The 14,736-nt window shown below is 54.7% G+C and overlaps 2 protein-coding genes across 3 annotated transcripts; one reads left to right on the plus strand and one right to left on the minus strand.

Moving 5' to 3' along the window:
- The first annotated feature begins 389 nt into the window (after positions 1-389).
- Positions 390-10,222, plus strand: DNAJA3 (DnaJ heat shock protein family (Hsp40) member A3). The gene is made up of 12 exons (XM_058035837.1): positions 390-606; positions 736-869; positions 1,245-1,328; positions 1,868-2,080; positions 2,818-2,970; positions 3,780-3,927; positions 4,502-4,566; positions 5,385-5,513; positions 5,922-6,037; positions 6,321-6,418; positions 8,348-8,464; positions 9,156-10,222. The coding sequence occupies exons 1-11, from the start codon at positions 390-392 to the stop codon at positions 8,449-8,451; spliced, it is 1,461 nt and encodes a 486-aa protein (XP_057891820.1). The 3' UTR covers positions 8,452-8,464; positions 9,156-10,222.
- Positions 10,223-10,310: 88 nt separating this feature from the next.
- NMRAL1 (NmrA like redox sensor 1) lies at positions 10,311-14,483 on the minus strand. Of its 2 annotated transcripts, XM_058035569.1 has the most exons (6): positions 14,373-14,483; positions 14,062-14,127; positions 13,634-13,872; positions 12,656-12,905; positions 12,042-12,232; positions 10,311-11,232 (listed from the first exon to the last, which is right to left on the minus strand). In XM_058035569.1, the coding sequence occupies exons 2-6, from the start codon at positions 14,099-14,101 to the stop codon at positions 11,062-11,064; spliced, it is 891 nt and encodes a 296-aa protein (XP_057891552.1). In that variant the 5' UTR covers positions 14,102-14,127; positions 14,373-14,483; the 3' UTR covers positions 10,311-11,061. The 2 variants fall into 2 exon arrangements, with proteins under 2 accessions (XP_057891552.1, XP_057891553.1); XM_058035570.1 differs by lacking the exon at positions 12,042-12,232 and having other exon boundaries at positions 11,140-11,232.
- Between the last annotated feature and the right edge of the window lie 253 nt (positions 14,484-14,736).

Raw genomic sequence — 14,736 nt, forward strand, 5'->3', positions numbered from 1 at the left:
GAATCGTGCTCCCCCTCTGCAGAGGAAAGCTGCTGTGCTGCCTGCCGTGGGTGCCGTGCCAGGCTGCTGTGCCGGGGGAGCGTGGGCGTGTGGCACTGCACCCGCTGCGCTTTCAAAGCCTTTATTCCATCCGGGGAGATATGTCACCCGCTAGGGGAGAGGAAGGGCGGCCCTGAAGGGCTGGGCAGAGGGCAGGGTTCGCACCCCCCGCACGAGGCTGTCACGGGGCAGTGCCCGCCTGTCCCGGCCGTGTCCCCGCGCGCTCCCTGCCCGGTGCTCCCGGGCCCCGCCACCGCTCCGCTCCCCCCCCGCCCGCCGCCATCCCCGCGGCCCCACCGAGGCCCGCGCATGCGTAACCATGGCGCAGCCACGGCCGCGGCCCCGTGCGCATGCGCGGCCCGTCCCCGCCGAAGGGTGCGCAGGCGCAGCGCCGCGCGCGGGCCAAGATGGCGGCCGGGAGCGCGTCGCGCTGGGTCGGGACGGCCGCGGGGCGCGGGGCGGGGAACGCGCGGCCGCCGCTGCTGCTGCTGCTCCGCGGGCTCCGCGCCCCGCCCGCCCGCGCCCCGCGCCGCCTCCTGCTGCTCCGTGCCGGGCTCTGCGCCGCCGGTGAGCGCGCCGGGGCCGGGAGGGCCGGGACGGGACGGTGGGGCGCGAGTCTTTTCCCCCGGCCGTGTCCCTTCCTCCAGCCGGCCCGGCCCTCCCCTCACGGCGGCTCCTCTCTCTCCTCTCCCGCAGGGACGAAACACGCTGCCGCCGTTGCCTCCGCCGCCTTCCACAGCAGCGCGGCCCGCTCCAAGGAGGATTATTACCAGGTGCTGGGGGTGCCCCGCACCGCCACGCAGAAGGAGATCAAGAAGGCCTATTACCAGGTGCGGCGGGGCCCCAGCGCTGCCCCTCCGCCGGGGCACGGAACAAATCCAGCCCCGTGCTCGGAACCGCTGCAGACAACGGGAGGAGGCACTGGGGAAGCTCAGCACATGGCCTTGGGGATCGCTTCCAAAGCATGGTCTGCCTGTGCTGTCATTGCTTGTCTCCTTCCAGAAGGATCTGGGATGGCTCAGGAGATCAGCAGCAGCTCCTGTAGTTCCTTATTTTGGGTTGATAAATGAAAATGAAGGGTTTTAGTTCCCGGGAATCCATCTAGTGAATGCCGGGCTCTGTCTGGTGTGTTTTATCCTGGCATGTGAGATATGCTTAAGTAAATAACTCCTGCCTGTCCCTAAGAGTTGGTTTTTGCTTTTTAGTTGGCAAAGAAATACCACCCTGACACAAACAAGGACGACCCCAAAGCGAAGGAGAAGTTCTCTCAGCTGGCAGAAGCCTACGAGGTAATAGCAGGATTTTATTGTGATGAGAAGGAGGAAAGACTAGAGCGTGGACGAGGGCAAACATTTCCTGTAAAACCATGGCTGGTTTTTGATGCACTTCAATCTGGGGCACCTCTGTCCCAAGAAATTCCTTGGTCCAAGTATGTGATTTAGCTGCTTTGTGCTTTTTCAGTTTTCCCCTTCCTTAGCAGTGACTGGCATGGATGTCACTTCCATGGAGTTATTGTCAGTTTAAATAATCAGAGAAAAAACCTGTCAGCAGGTTTTTGAGGGAGAGGGACTTTCACTGTGCTCCCTAAGCCCTGTTTTTTGAATCCAGCTGATATAACAATGATCAGCTGTTTCATAAAAATTACTTCTGCTTTTTATAAATTCGCAAGATCTTGTCATTTTTCGGCCGACGAGCCTGGAATCACCAGGGAAGCAGCAGCTTGTCCCTCACTCCCATGGTGCTGAGAGCGGGCTGAGACCTTGATGGAGGGTGTGAGCCCGGAGCCAGGGATTCTCCTGGCCCCTGCAGTGCCCGTTCTTGCCCGCAGGTGCTGAGTGACGAGGTGAAGAGGAAGCAGTACGATGCCTACGGCACCGCGAGCTTCGAGGCCGGCGCCGCCGGGGCCGGGGCCGGTGCGGGACGGCAGTACTGGAGCAGCGGCCCCTCCATCGACCCCGAGGAGCTCTTCAGGAAGATCTTTGGGGAATTCTCAGGATCCCCTTTCGGCGATTTTCAGAGTGTTTTTGACCAGCCACAGGAGGTAGGAGGTGCCTTTATTTAGGAATGAGAAACTCAAAGTAGTGTCTCTCTGCAGCTTCTGTCACAGAGCGCTCTGGGAGCTTCAGCAAGGAGTTACTTCTGGGGATGTCAGTGTGTGAGTGTCCCATGGCATGGGCAGAGTCTCATAGTTTTGCTCAGCTGTGCAGGAACACACCCCACAGCTCCAGACAGAATATTTTTTTCTGGGCTTTTTCAGAATATTTTTTTCAGACCTACTTCTCTGGTGTTTGCTGACACCACCCAGTACTGCCAAGCAGTTCCATTGCTGCAGAGGCACAGTGTCTGCTGCAGCTTATTTGCCTATGCCTGCTTTGATCTGTAATGCTAAAAACCCACAAAATACCTTGTAACTATAAACCAGGCCTTCCAGCAATATGTTTGGCTGCTTAATTGGCTTAATTTTGCAACTTAATTAGCTTCATGTTGCAGTGAGGCACACCATAAAATCTGTCTTGTTCTTGGTATTGCAGCTAAATGCTCCTTTAAGTGTTGATGGTTCATGTGTTGTCTTCAGAAATGTTTGGTGTTTGGTACTCCTGGTTTTACTAAAAATGACATTTTTCATATAAGGAGAATTTCTTCTTTTGATCAGTCATCTTTACTGAGAATTTATGTTTTAAGCATTTAATTGTTTGGTATTTAGCCTGAACTGTTCTCAGTCTCTTTAAGACTCTATCACACCTCAGTCACGGCGCTATATCCATGTTTCCTGTGCAGTACATCATGGATTTGACATTCACCCAAGCTGCAAAAGGTGTCAACAAGGAGATTGTGGTGAACATCCAGGACTCCTGTGTGCGCTGTGATGGCAAAGGACACGAACCTGGCACCAAAGCTCAGCGCTGTCACTACTGCAATGGCACGGGCATGGTAAGTGCTGAGCAGACACCAGCTCTGTGCTTTCCCTCCTTGGGGAGAGTCCCTTCATTCCATGGGGAAAAATTCTCACCACACTCATCAGCTTATCTCAGGCAAAGCTGAGTTCATGTCAGCTTGATGCTAATAGGCACTAGGAAGATTTTCTTTGTGTTAAAGTGCTGTGCCCAGCTGAAAGCATGAGCCTTCAGGCTGGAATTTCTGCTGCTGCACATCCCACAAACCATATGAATATAATGTAACTCTGAATGTAATGTATATGTATGAATATCATGTAGCTCTGAAATTCCTCAGGCAATAAATGGGTATCTTTTGATTTGAGGGGTGGAGGAAGGTGGTGAAAACCCAAGGGTAATCATAAAATAAGAAGATGCAGGTAATGATGGAGCTGCAGGCTTTGGTTACCACGCAGCTGATTCCTTGTGTGCTTCAGTGCTTCAGTCCAGGGCTTAGTCACCATGAGGTTTCCTTGGACACTGGCAGTAATCCATGTAAATGGATTGTCCTTGGATTCATCAGAACACAGACATTTGTAGCACTGTAAGGAGCTTTGTTCCTCCTTGTACATCAAAGCCTAGACTTTGAGGGTGTTTCTGTGTTTCCCTTGCTCTCACCACCTGACACTGGGAGTAGTGGTGCTGTTCAGTGGAAATCAGCATGTGATGGCGAGCGCATTTCAGAGCCAGTGCCTGAAGGGTATCTGTGTCCTGACAGGCTGTGTGTGTGATCAGAGCTCAGAGGTGCTGTGTGAGAAGCCCCATGTGAGCACTCCTCATTTCCCAAGGTGTGTTTGTGCTCCCCAGGAGACGATGAACACGGGCCCGTTCGTGATGCGCTCCACGTGCCGGCGCTGCGGCGGCCGCGGCTCCATCATCACCACGCCCTGCGTCGTGTGCCGGGGCACGGGGCAGACCAAGCAGAAGAAGACAGTGATGGTTCCTGTGCCAGCTGGTCAGTGGTGTACCTGTCTGCTGCTCTCTCTTAAAGAGCTCTAGTTATTTACTGCCACTGCTAGGTGCAAACTGGGGAGCAGTGTAAGACCTTTATTAAAGCAAAGCAAGTCGAGAGCTCAGCAATGAAATGGGCCAGTGATGAGATGGACCTTCTGGCCATGCTCTGCCCATCCTCAGCTTTGGTTCTTGCCTGGGTGATGCTAGGCAGGTTTTGAAGAATGAATCTCCAAAGGTTTTCTTGCCATGGATGTGCTGATTGCCTTCTTCACCAGAGGGGAGAATTCAGTGGTGGGACTAAGACTTGATTCTTTGAGACCACCCTTGGTGAGCAGCCTGTAATTTTCCTGCAGCTTGTGGAGGCTGCAGTGTTCCTTAATCCAATGCATTTCTATACAAAATTCTGTAGATACTGAAGTAACAAACGTGTTGGGGGCATGGGGATCACCTCAGAAGTATAAACATGTGCTGACCCCTCCTGCTTTGGGCTGTGGTGGCCAGCTCTTGGGATTGGCAAGAGTTGTAGGCATCCATGTCATAACCCAAGGTCACATTCCCTCCTGTTCTGATTGCAGGTGTTGAGGACGGGCAGACAGTTCGGATGCCTGTGGGGAAGAAAGAAATTTTCATTACGTTCAGGGTATGTATCCCAAGCTGGTTTATGATGTAAGTTGGTTGTTCCCTTCTCAACTGCCTGGGAAAGGCCTGCAGAATGGGCAGAGGAGGAAGAGCCAGTGATCCTTTGGAACAGCTGAGGTAACATGATCCCTGTGAACTTTGTGAGACAGCAGGAGATCTGCATTGTAGCAAGGAGGGTAACTTTGAATCTGTTCATGAAGAATCGCTGCTTGTTCCAGGATCAGGCCCTTAGGGTAGTGTGAATCAAAATGCAGAGTAGGCTTTTCATGCCTCCAATTTTTGACTTGGAAATGTGAGGAAGCTTCCTGCTGGCAGAGCTGAGGAGAGCTGTGGGAGGTGCTGCAGGAGGCTGCCTGGTGAAGTGTCCCTCTGCAGATCCACCTTCAGGGCTGCTGTGCACCTGTGCTGTTGCTGGGTGTCTTCTGCCACACACATCCCTGTTGAGGAGAAAATTTTTTTCATCACCTCTTTCATGGTGCAGGAGGGTTTAATTCTCTTCTAGATTGTGAGGCCACTGGAAAGGTGCCTAATTTCCTTCTCACTTTTGGCTTTCCCCTGTTCAGAGTGCTGACATAGTGACATAGATAAACTAACAGCAGGATTAGGGAGGGAGTTCCTGAGGCAGGAAGCAGGGATCCTTCCAATCCTTTGGCTAATTCAGTTATGTTGAGATCTGTGTTTTACTGGGACACCAACTATTAACTCACAGTTCTTAACCATGCAGTTTGGGATGGTGTCGTTTTTCCTGAGACCCTTGGGAGCAGTTTAGCAGGAGAACATGGTGTGCTCACTGCATTTTGGAACTGTGCTGCCCTGCAGGTTCAGAAGAGCTCTGTGTTCCGACGAAACGGAGCCGATATCCACTCGGATCTCCCCATCTCCATAGCCCAGGCTGTGCTGGGAGGCACTGCCCGGTGTCAGGGCTTGTATGAGACAATCAACATCACGGTGAGTGCCACTGCTCTGGGCATGGAGCACTGGGGCACAGCAAAGGTGGGCAAAATATCCCAAGTCTGCCAGTGTTCCCTTTCAGACTCCTTCAGGATTGAGCCTTGGGTAGTTTGTGACCTGCCTGGTCACCCTGGTCACAGCTTCTTTGCTGTGGAGGGACAGGGAAAGAAAGGGATTGCTGGACAAACCTCAAACTACAGGGCTACAAGCTGTGTGAGGTTCTTTACTGATTCCTACAAAAGCTTTTCCATCCTTACTGGCTTAGCTTTGGGATGTGTCCAATGCATATGAGAACTCTCCTATCCTACTTTAGAGCTTGTTGGAGAAGCAGATAATTTTTAGAGCTGTGTAATTATTATCTAATGTTTAATTAGAGTAATAAATGTGACACCTTTGTGTTTATAGATACCCCCTGGCATCCAGCCAGACCAGAGGATTCGAATGAGTGGGAAAGGCATTCCCAAGATCAACAGCTATGGCTATGGAGACCACTACATCCACATAAAGATAAAAGTTCCTCAGTAAGTAGAGCTAAAACAAGTTCTGTGAAACCTTAAGAACTTTTCACAAAAAAAATGTTGTGTAAAAGTTGTGTAAATTTCATGAGGTGAAATGCAGTGGGTCCTATGTCCCCTCTTCCACTGGAGATCATTCCTTACAGATGGCTTATTTAAAGAGCACATGGATTCCTGGTGTATTCATACACAATGTGCTCCAGTTCCTGCCCCCTGTGGGTGCTGCTGGGGGGGTTTGGGAGGCTGTGGGGGCCCAGGCCATCCCTGAGCCCGTGTCCTGGTGCCACAGGAGGCTGACGGATCGCCAGCGAGCCTTAATGATGAGCTACGCCGAGGACGAGGCCGACGTGGAGGGCACCGTGAACGGGGTCACCAACACAGCCTCAGGTGAGTGAGCAGGGACACTGCTGCTCCTTCCTGGGCAGCTGCTGTGGGAGTGCAGAGTGTTCCCTGGGCACCAGGGTGAACCAGGGGCACTTTCAGGTCTGTGGCAGCGCAGCCTGGTTAACAGAAGCAGTTCTGCTGTGATATTAACAGGCTGTAGCACTCAGCAGGGAGGCAGCCTCTTCCCAGGAAGCTCTGTTCCAGTACTTACTGGGCAAATGTGTGAACAGAGAGCAGGCACTGAGTACTCCAGGGTGCAGACAAGCTGTGCTGATGAATGCTTCCTGCTCCCTGCTTCCCCTGTGCCAGCACTTGCCTTGAGGCAGGAAAGCAAATGTGCTTCAGGCAAATTTCCTGTGTGATCCCAGTCCAGTGTGCTTGTGAGCACAGCAGGGCTGCTTCTGGAATGCTGACAGGGGTTTCTGTTGGGCTGAGCTCTGGGTGTGTGGGGAAACCTGGGCTGGGAGTGTCCACTGGTGGCAGTGGCTGCTCTGATCAGTGGACAGGGTCCAGCATGGTGGAGGGGTGAAAGCAGCTGGGAGCTTTGTGGAGCTGCTCTCCAGCTCCAGATGGAAAACTGGGATTCAGCAAGTGTGTTCTGAGTTTCAGGGATGAGGTACACATGGTAACATAGTAAAGAATGAGCTTTGGCTACTGGAAAGCAGTTTTTTCTTTGCTTAATTGAAACAATGAACTTCTTAAAGCCTGTTGGATTTTGGTTTTGGTTTGAAACCCAACAGGGCATTTATGACTAGGCAAAGGTGAGAGTCTTTTGGAGCTGCTGAATGATCCCAGGATCTGCTCTACTGTGAGGAGTATAGGCTTAAGTGCAGGATCTGCCAAATACTTCCCAGTGTTCTGTTTTATAGTAATTATACATACAGAAAATATGTCTTTCCTATATTACAGTCAGCCCTGGGGAAAGGGCAGAGAGCTCTGAGCACTAAATTTCCATTCCAGCTTTTTAAAGGCATTTGTGTGCCAAAGAGGAAAAATAAACCTCTTCAAACTAATTTTTTAAATAGCAAACCTGCCAGTTTTTACCATGATGAAGCAGCAAGGTGAGTTAAAACAACGCCAGTAGGTCGCAGTGTAGAGTCGGGCTGTGCTGAGGGAGGCGTGTCCTGCCTCGGGATTTCATCCCATTGCATCAGTCCGAGCCCGGGGAGGCTGGGGAGCACCAGGCTCCGAGTTCTCTGTGCACAAAGAAAGCTCAAGGGGGCGTTTGGGATCTTGTTGTTGATGGTTTTACTGTAGAAAAAAGCAGATTAGCAAACAGGTCTCCTTTGTTCTCATTTATAGCCACTTCAGAGGGACAAACAAATTCTCAGGACCTGTTCATACAGGACAATTTTAACATTCCTTATCTAGACAGTCTGAAATACTTGCAGTCTTTTTCGTTCCACATGAGTTAATTTTCTGCTTGATACTGTGTGAGCATTGCTTGCAGTGACTCAAATCAGGCTCCTGGGGTGGTTTTGCACTGCTTTGCAAGGACACAACCTTGAAACAGGCAGAACCTGTTTCAGGGACCACCAGCACAGATCTTTTAACCCTGGAAAGTCCTGGCTGGCTGTGATTGAGTTCACCATTTGTTTTTAGTGGCAGACTCTCAGTTCCAGTAATTGTTTCCAGAGCCTGTGGCGTGCCTGACTCAGTTGTGCAGCATGAGAATCCCCTTGCCAGTTGGAGGGCTGGGGAGAGGGGAAGGGAGCAGCTCAGCACCTGTTTCAAAGTTGTGTTGTTGGGATCCAGGCTCTGCAGTGCTTCCACTGCAAGGGCTCCAGTCCTGTGTCTCGCTGCCAGGTGCAGCCCTGGACAGGAGGGAGCAGCACAAGCAGCTGCTTTCTCCTGGCCATTCCCTGTCCAAAAGAGCCCCCTGGTCCTGCTGGGAGATGTGTCTGACTGCAGCCCTTTGCTGTTTGTGTCCAGGTGGCAGGGCCACGGCTAGCGCTGACGCAGGCGGGGATAGGCCTGAGGCTCAGGAGAACAAGGAGGGATTCCTTTCCAAACTTAAGAAAATGTTTACCTCCTGACACCCCATCCGAGGTACGAGGTCTCTTGTGTTTCACTGTTGTCTTTCCCCCACACTGAGCACTTCTTGGGAGGTGGAAGCACAATAGCACAGCGTTGCTTCTCACTTAGCCTCAGGCCTTCCAGCCCTAGCTGTCCCCTGGGACCTGGAGCAACAAGCCAGGGATTAAAGTGCATTGTTGCTGCAGCAAAGAGCAGCACAGATGCTGGGTGCATGCTTGGGGAGGTGGCTGGCCTCCCCTGCAGCTCTGCTGCTGCAGCTGTGCCCAGTGCCAAGCACTGAGCTTGTTCCCTTGAGCTGGTCCCACTGGGACCGGGTTCTGCCACACAGATCTGGGCTGCAGAGCTGGTGCTGGCACACTGGGGCTGGATTCACCCACCCCTGCCATGGGCTTACAGCACCAGGAGGAGCCAGCCTTTGTCACAGAGCACAGCAAAGCCCACCATGCATCACTGCAGTGCAGCTCAGGTGCTTCAGCTGGTGCTGACCTCTTATGAGGGAGCACCAAGGCTTGGAATCATCTATGGCAGAAACAGTCTGGGATTCCAGGGGCTCAGCTGTGCATCTTTGCAGGCTTCAAACTGGCTGTGCTGTAGGGGTGACAGTGTGACAGCAGGCCAGGAGGGGAGGTGCTCCCAGAGTGGGCTGTGTGCTGTGTGCTGATACAGCCAGGAAATTGTAACCTTCCTCTCACTTCCACTGCAGGAAAGCGTTCTACTGGGAACTAGGAGCCAGCAGCAGCAGGTCATCCGTGCAGTTGGGGGTGAATCTTTGTGGCAGCCAGGCTCTGGAGAACACAGGATGTCAGTCAGCAGCACAGCAAGAATCCCAGCTGGAGAGGCCATGGGCCACCGAGGCACCAACACAACAAACCCCACCCACTGTCCCAATAAATGGCAGTGAAGGAAAAAACCAGCTTAGCAGAAGTGTGGCTCTCTGGAGGCTGCTCCACAACCCTACTGCTGCTGGAAGCTTATTTGGTAAAAGTTAAAGTTGAAGTATTATTTAGAATCCAAACCAGAGGAAATGTGAAATAAATAGTCCAGCACAGAGCAGCAGTTTGCTGTATGGAGGCCAAGCCCACCAGCTGCTCACTCAGGTGCCCTTTGGAATGCCAGGTGTGCTTGGTGAACTCTCCAGGAGACTTGGTGGATCAGAAAGGTCTAACCTTGTCTTCATGACAGCCCTGCTGCCCTGCACAGCTCCAAGTGGAATCTCCCTGTGGCTGGGTGTTGTCTGAGCCCAGCTGGCCTGGCTCCCTCACAGCCCTGGGCTTTCTCTATCCTGCTGATTGCCTGCACAGAGCAGTGATGGAATCTGCACTTTGCCTCAAGTTTATCCCCCAAATAACAAAGTTACCACACAACTGCTGTTGCTTCTGGACTGGTACAAGTCGATCACTGAGCCCTTTGCCAGCTGGGGACAAAAATCTTTTATTACTTTAGTGCAACACCCGTAGCATAAAGGATTGGTCAAAGCATCGTTGTTTTACTTGTGTGAGAGTGCAAGTGAGGTGGATCACTCCTTCCACATGGAGCTGAGCTCTTGCAGTGAGTATTCCATGGTTACTGTAGCCTGCTGTGTTTGTGATACTGTGCAGGTACCATCAGCCACATACTAATCAGTTCAACACCAGTTCAGCAGGGACATGCTGTAGTCTTGCCCTTCTTAATTTGCTGAAATAAAGCACGCGTTGCCTCCTGATTAAACTTCTGTAAAGTGATTCTGTACCCATGTAAATAAGATGGACTTCATAAAGATATTTAACACGTGCTGTGCCTTGCTGCCTTGTCTGCTCTTCCACCTGCTCTGTCACCCCCTTTCCCTCCCCTCAACAGGAATGAAGGTCTCTGGGACAAGGAGGGGACAGGGTTGGATGGCTCAAGCAGTGCTAGGGGCTGGGATTGACTTTAAACACAAAGCTGCCCTATCTGAGCAGTACTTTAGGCACATGAGGGGGAAGGGGCTTTTCCACTGAACCTTGGACAGTCTAGAAGAAGCTGAGTTTTATCTCAGCTCCTTGGGACAATGACTGAAATCAGCTCCAGGAGCCCAAGGACCAGGGCCAGGGCTGTGTGATGAGGAATCAGGCTCAGCTTTTGTGTTACACTCACAGGAAGTCACTGCAGTCCCTCCTTCTGGGCTGACACTAAGCCTCCATCTCTCCAGTGGCTCACCTGCAGGGCCCAGACCAGATCCATGGAGAAATCCCTGTCTGCTGTTTGCTTAGGAGCCTGCAGCAAAGGCACTGCCTTTGGGTACACACCTTCAGCCTCCCACATGGTGCCAAATGCTCAGAGCTGCCTGGGAAAGGAGGTGACCCTGGAAAAACAAGCCCCCACCACCCTAAAACACCCACAACGACTAAAGCAACGCCTCCCTGAGCACAGACTGCAAAGGCAGCACTTCTGCCACCCCTCTGCCTGTGCTGTGCAGCCCTTCCTCTTGTTCTAGCTGCCTAAATAGCCCCAACCACACTGCAGGAGCACACAGTGGACAGCAATGGGCTGAGCTCTGCCAGCTGGGGCAGATCAGCCTCTCAGCACACCTCACCTCAGCCAGGTGCCCTAGCTGCTGCAGAAAGCAGGCAGGCAGAGGAGGGAGGGGAGGCTCAGAAGGCGTTCTTGTTGTCCCCCACCCACTGCTGGAAGGTTCGGGCCCTGGGGTTCAGCTTCATGGTCAGGGCCACGCTGCGGTCGGGCCTCAGGGCGTAGAAACGGAACATGGCAGCCAGCTCCTTGGCCCCAGGGAAGTCCCGCTTCTCGTACTCCTCAGGGGAGATCTGCCAACAGAATTGGGGGGAAAACCTGTCTCAGAGCCTGCTGGGCTTCCCCTCAGCCTGTGAGGGGATGTGATGAGGGTTCTGTTACAGCAGCCTGTCACAGCATTGCCCCTGGTGCGGAGGGCTCTGCAGGGCGCTTTGGGGTTGGGCAAAGGAACAGCCCAGCCAGCCTAGGGTCACCCCCAGCTCTGGCACAGCTGGCCAGGGGCTGGAGCAGCTATGAGGGAGCCCTTCCTCACACCAGAGCTGTGGCTGAGGGGTTCCAGAAACTGGGTGGTCCAGGAGGCAACTCAGGTTGGCACCTGGCACCCCAAAACATCCTGCCTGAATCAAAGGGTTTGGTTCACTGCACTTCTGAGAGGGCACAACCTGCAGAGAGCATCACAGGGGCTTTGTTTCTAATGAAATGCACTTTACCACACCCCTCATCCATTGTATTGGGTGCCCGAGGCACAACTGAACTGCAAACAAAGATTACAAATAAGTCACGAAGGGGCAGGGAGTGGTCAGGGTGTTGTTAACAGTGACACAGCAGAGGCCAGGTCTGTTGTAATGGTGACACAGCAAAGCCCTGGGGGAAGCCCTGCTGAAGGGAAGGGCACCCAGCAGAAACCTGTTGTGTAAGTGCCCATCCCTGGCTCCCCTGGAGACCTCCCAGCTCAGTTATCCCTCAGAGCCAGGCCCAGACGTGCCCAGGTACATCTGTGTGCTCAGTGACAATACCAACAGGGCAGTGGCACTGCTGGGCTGTACCAAAAGGAGCTGTGGGTCCCTCAGGAACATCACCTACACCAAGGGACACTTCCTACCTTGCTGGCTGTCACAGTCTTGCCCGTCTGCTGGGAGAGGATGGCAGCATACTCTGCCTCGGTGAGCTTGCCCGTGCTGAGTCCTATCACCTGGCCAATGTACTCCCCTGGGGACTTCAGCAGGGAAAGTACAATGGGCCCAAGGTCCTCCACAGCCATCCCATCCATGGGGGTGTCTCCCATGGGCAGCTCTGTGTGGAGAGATTGGTCCCAGCTGCAGTGCAGCCCAGCTCTGAGCAGGTACAGCAGTTTTCAGTCTCTGGATATGAGGTGAGGGAGGAATGAGAGCATGGCAAGGCAGGACAGCAGGGCTGAGCTAAGAGACCTCGACAGCAGAGCAGCACCATGAGTTGCACCACAACCTCCACCATCCCAAATGCAGGTACTTGGGGTGTGTGTTCAGAGCTGCTCTGGCATCTGCAGAACAACCCTCAGCACCACAAACAGGCCCAGCATCCTGGGGATTCCCTGCAGGCCGCCAAAGAGGTCTGAAGACCATCATGCAGCTTCCTGTGGCCAAGCTGGGAGAGGCCTCTTCACCCTAGCAGCCCAGAGCCCTGGCAGTCTGTCCCTGGCACAGTGGGACAGTCACAGCACAGTGACCCACAGCTTACCCAGCACAAGGGCGTCTCCCTGCGGGGCCTTCTGTGGCTTGAAGATGGAGAGGAAGTTCTCAAAGTAGAAGGGCAGGCGGATGATGGTGGTGGGAACCCCTATTTTCTGGAAGTGCTCCTCCACCACGCCTTTGCCATCGAAGTGCAGCACCTCCAGCTGGCCCCCTGTCAGCTGCTGCACGTTCTCCAGCCCGCTGAACACCACGTGCTGCAGGCCCTGGCGCTTGGACAGATCAGCCAGACGCCGTCCCTGGGCCAAGGGGAAACCAGCCATGAAGAGGGGAATGGGACACCCCCATCACCCCCCTTCCCTCTGGGGAGGATCCAACTCTCACCAGCCCTCAGCTGGGAGCACAGTGAGTTGTCCAGGTGGAGCTGAATTCTCTCCTTACCCCATCCTACTTCAGAAAGACCACACACTCTCCAGCTTTGGAGCTTGCTGCTCCACCAAACACGCAAGCACCAGCATAAAGAACCTGCCTGGCCAACATACCTGCCCTAAAATATCTTATCTTTTGTTTGTTGTTTGCTGCCATCCAGGCGTGGCCACTCTGCCACCTTGCAGTATCTGTACTGGCGTGAGCAACCCCCTTGGGATCTCTGATACTGCAGGGTTTTGGCCCCAAAGCTGCAAGCACAGAGAACTACAGGTCTGCAGGCAGTGACTGTCCCAGCTCTGCCCCTGAAGGCTCTGAGGAGCCAAGTGTTCTCACTCCTGCTAGTCCAGCTCCCGGGAAATGCTCTCCATAACAAATTTATCAGCTTCTGAAGGCACCAGACCCTGAAGCCATGCAACTGTGAGGGAACAGAGAACAAGTCCTGGCTTTGCAAGAACCTGTTGTTTGGGAGGCCTTGGGGTCTTCTGGACTGGCTACTCAAGTCATCAAAGCTGCCACGGATGCTCCAGGAGCTGTCCCCACTTTGTCCCCACTGCCAGATGATTCTGCACATGGTCCCAGTTAATGTCAGGACAGGTACCTGCTCGATTTCCTTCTCCTTGCTGCAGTGCTCCCAGAAGTTGGTGACAATAAAGGCTCCGTAGGCACCGGCCAAGGCCCGCTCCAGCGACGCCTCATCGTCCTGATCTGCCTTCACCAGCTCGGCTCCCCTGCGCCTCAGCTCCTCCGCCTCCTTCTTCCTGGGGCTCCGCGTCACGGCGCGCACCTTGAAGCTCCCATCGTCCAGCAGCGCCCGGGCCACGCCGCCGCCCTGGGCCCCTGCAGCCGGGAGCAGCCGCTCAGGGCGGGCCCCGGGGCTCCGGGATGCGCTGGGACGGAGCGGCCCGACCGCCGCAAGCGCCGAGCCCCGCTCGCTGCCCGCACCGCTCACCCTCCTCACCGCCCCCGGCACCTCCGGCCCTCCCCGACGGCCTCAGGGCACAGCCCGGGCCTCTCCCGCGCACTCACCGGTGGCCCCGAACACCACGATCAGCTTCTTCCCCGCCATGCAGCAGCGCGGGCGGTCCCGGGGCTCTGGCAGGGCGAGAAGCAGCGAGGTCGCACCGGTCCCGGGAGGGAGGGAGAGAGGGAGGAGGGCGGGAGCGGAGCGGCTGCGGGGCCATCGCCGGTCCCAAAGAGCAGGGAGCGGGGAGGGAGCGAGGCGGCTGAGGAGCCATCGCCGGTCCCAAAGAGCAGGGAGCGGGGAGGGAGCGAGGCGGCTGAGGAGCCATCGCCGGTCCCGGGGCACCAGACGCGTCTTCCCTCGCACGGCTCCTCACCTCGGCTCCAATCGGCAATGCCCGGCTCGGTTCGGGTCCAATCGGCTTCAATCGGCTATGCCCGGCTCGGTTCGGCTTCACTGGAGCGGCGTGCGTCCGTCTGTTCGGCGTGGCCCGATTGTGTTCGGCTTCACCCGACTGCGCTCGGCCACGCCCGTCCGGGCGGGGCACAGATGTCAATCACAGCTAGGCCACGCCCACCAGGGACAGACCACGCCCATCGTCGGCATGAGGCTCCGCCCCCATCCCCGATCCTTAATCACATCCCCATCCCCAATCCCACCCCATCCCTTGGCCCAGCCGCCTGCTCCTTGCTCAGGAAACCCGCTTAAAACCCAAAACCCACGGCGTCCCCCTCTGGGAG

The sequence above is a fragment of the Melospiza georgiana genome, chromosome 16, assembly GCF_028018845.1.
Source record: "Melospiza georgiana isolate bMelGeo1 chromosome 16, bMelGeo1.pri, whole genome shotgun sequence".
Lineage (NCBI taxonomy): Eukaryota > Metazoa > Chordata > Aves > Passeriformes > Passerellidae > Melospiza > Melospiza georgiana.

What these genes read in the sequence shown, in the direction of transcription:
- NMRAL1 (XM_058035569.1), bottom strand. Translation starts at nt 14,101, where the DNA reads ATGGCGGGGAAGAAGCTGATCGTGGTGTTCGGGGCCACCG. An exon ending in GGGAGACGCCCTTGTGCTGG is followed by an intron (nt 12,233 to 12,655) that starts GTAAGCTGTGGG and finishes CTCTCCACACAG; the next exon opens with AGCTGCCCATGGGAGACACC. An exon ending in AGACTGTGACAGCCAGCAAG is followed by an intron (nt 11,233 to 12,041) that starts GTAGGAAGTGTC and finishes TTCTGTTGGCAG; the next exon opens with ATCTCCCCTGAGGAGTACGA.
- DNAJA3 (XM_058035837.1), top strand. Translation starts at nt 390, where the DNA reads ATGCGCGGCCCGTCCCCGCCGAAGGGTGCGCAGGCGCAGCGCCGCGCG. An exon ending in GATGGTTCCTGTGCCAGCTG is followed by an intron (nt 3,928 to 4,501) that starts GTCAGTGGTGTA and finishes TTCTGATTGCAG; the next exon opens with GTGTTGAGGACGGGCAGACA. An exon ending in GGTCACCAACACAGCCTCAG is followed by an intron (nt 6,419 to 8,347) that starts GTGAGTGAGCAG and finishes GTTTGTGTCCAG; the next exon opens with GTGGCAGGGCCACGGCTAGC.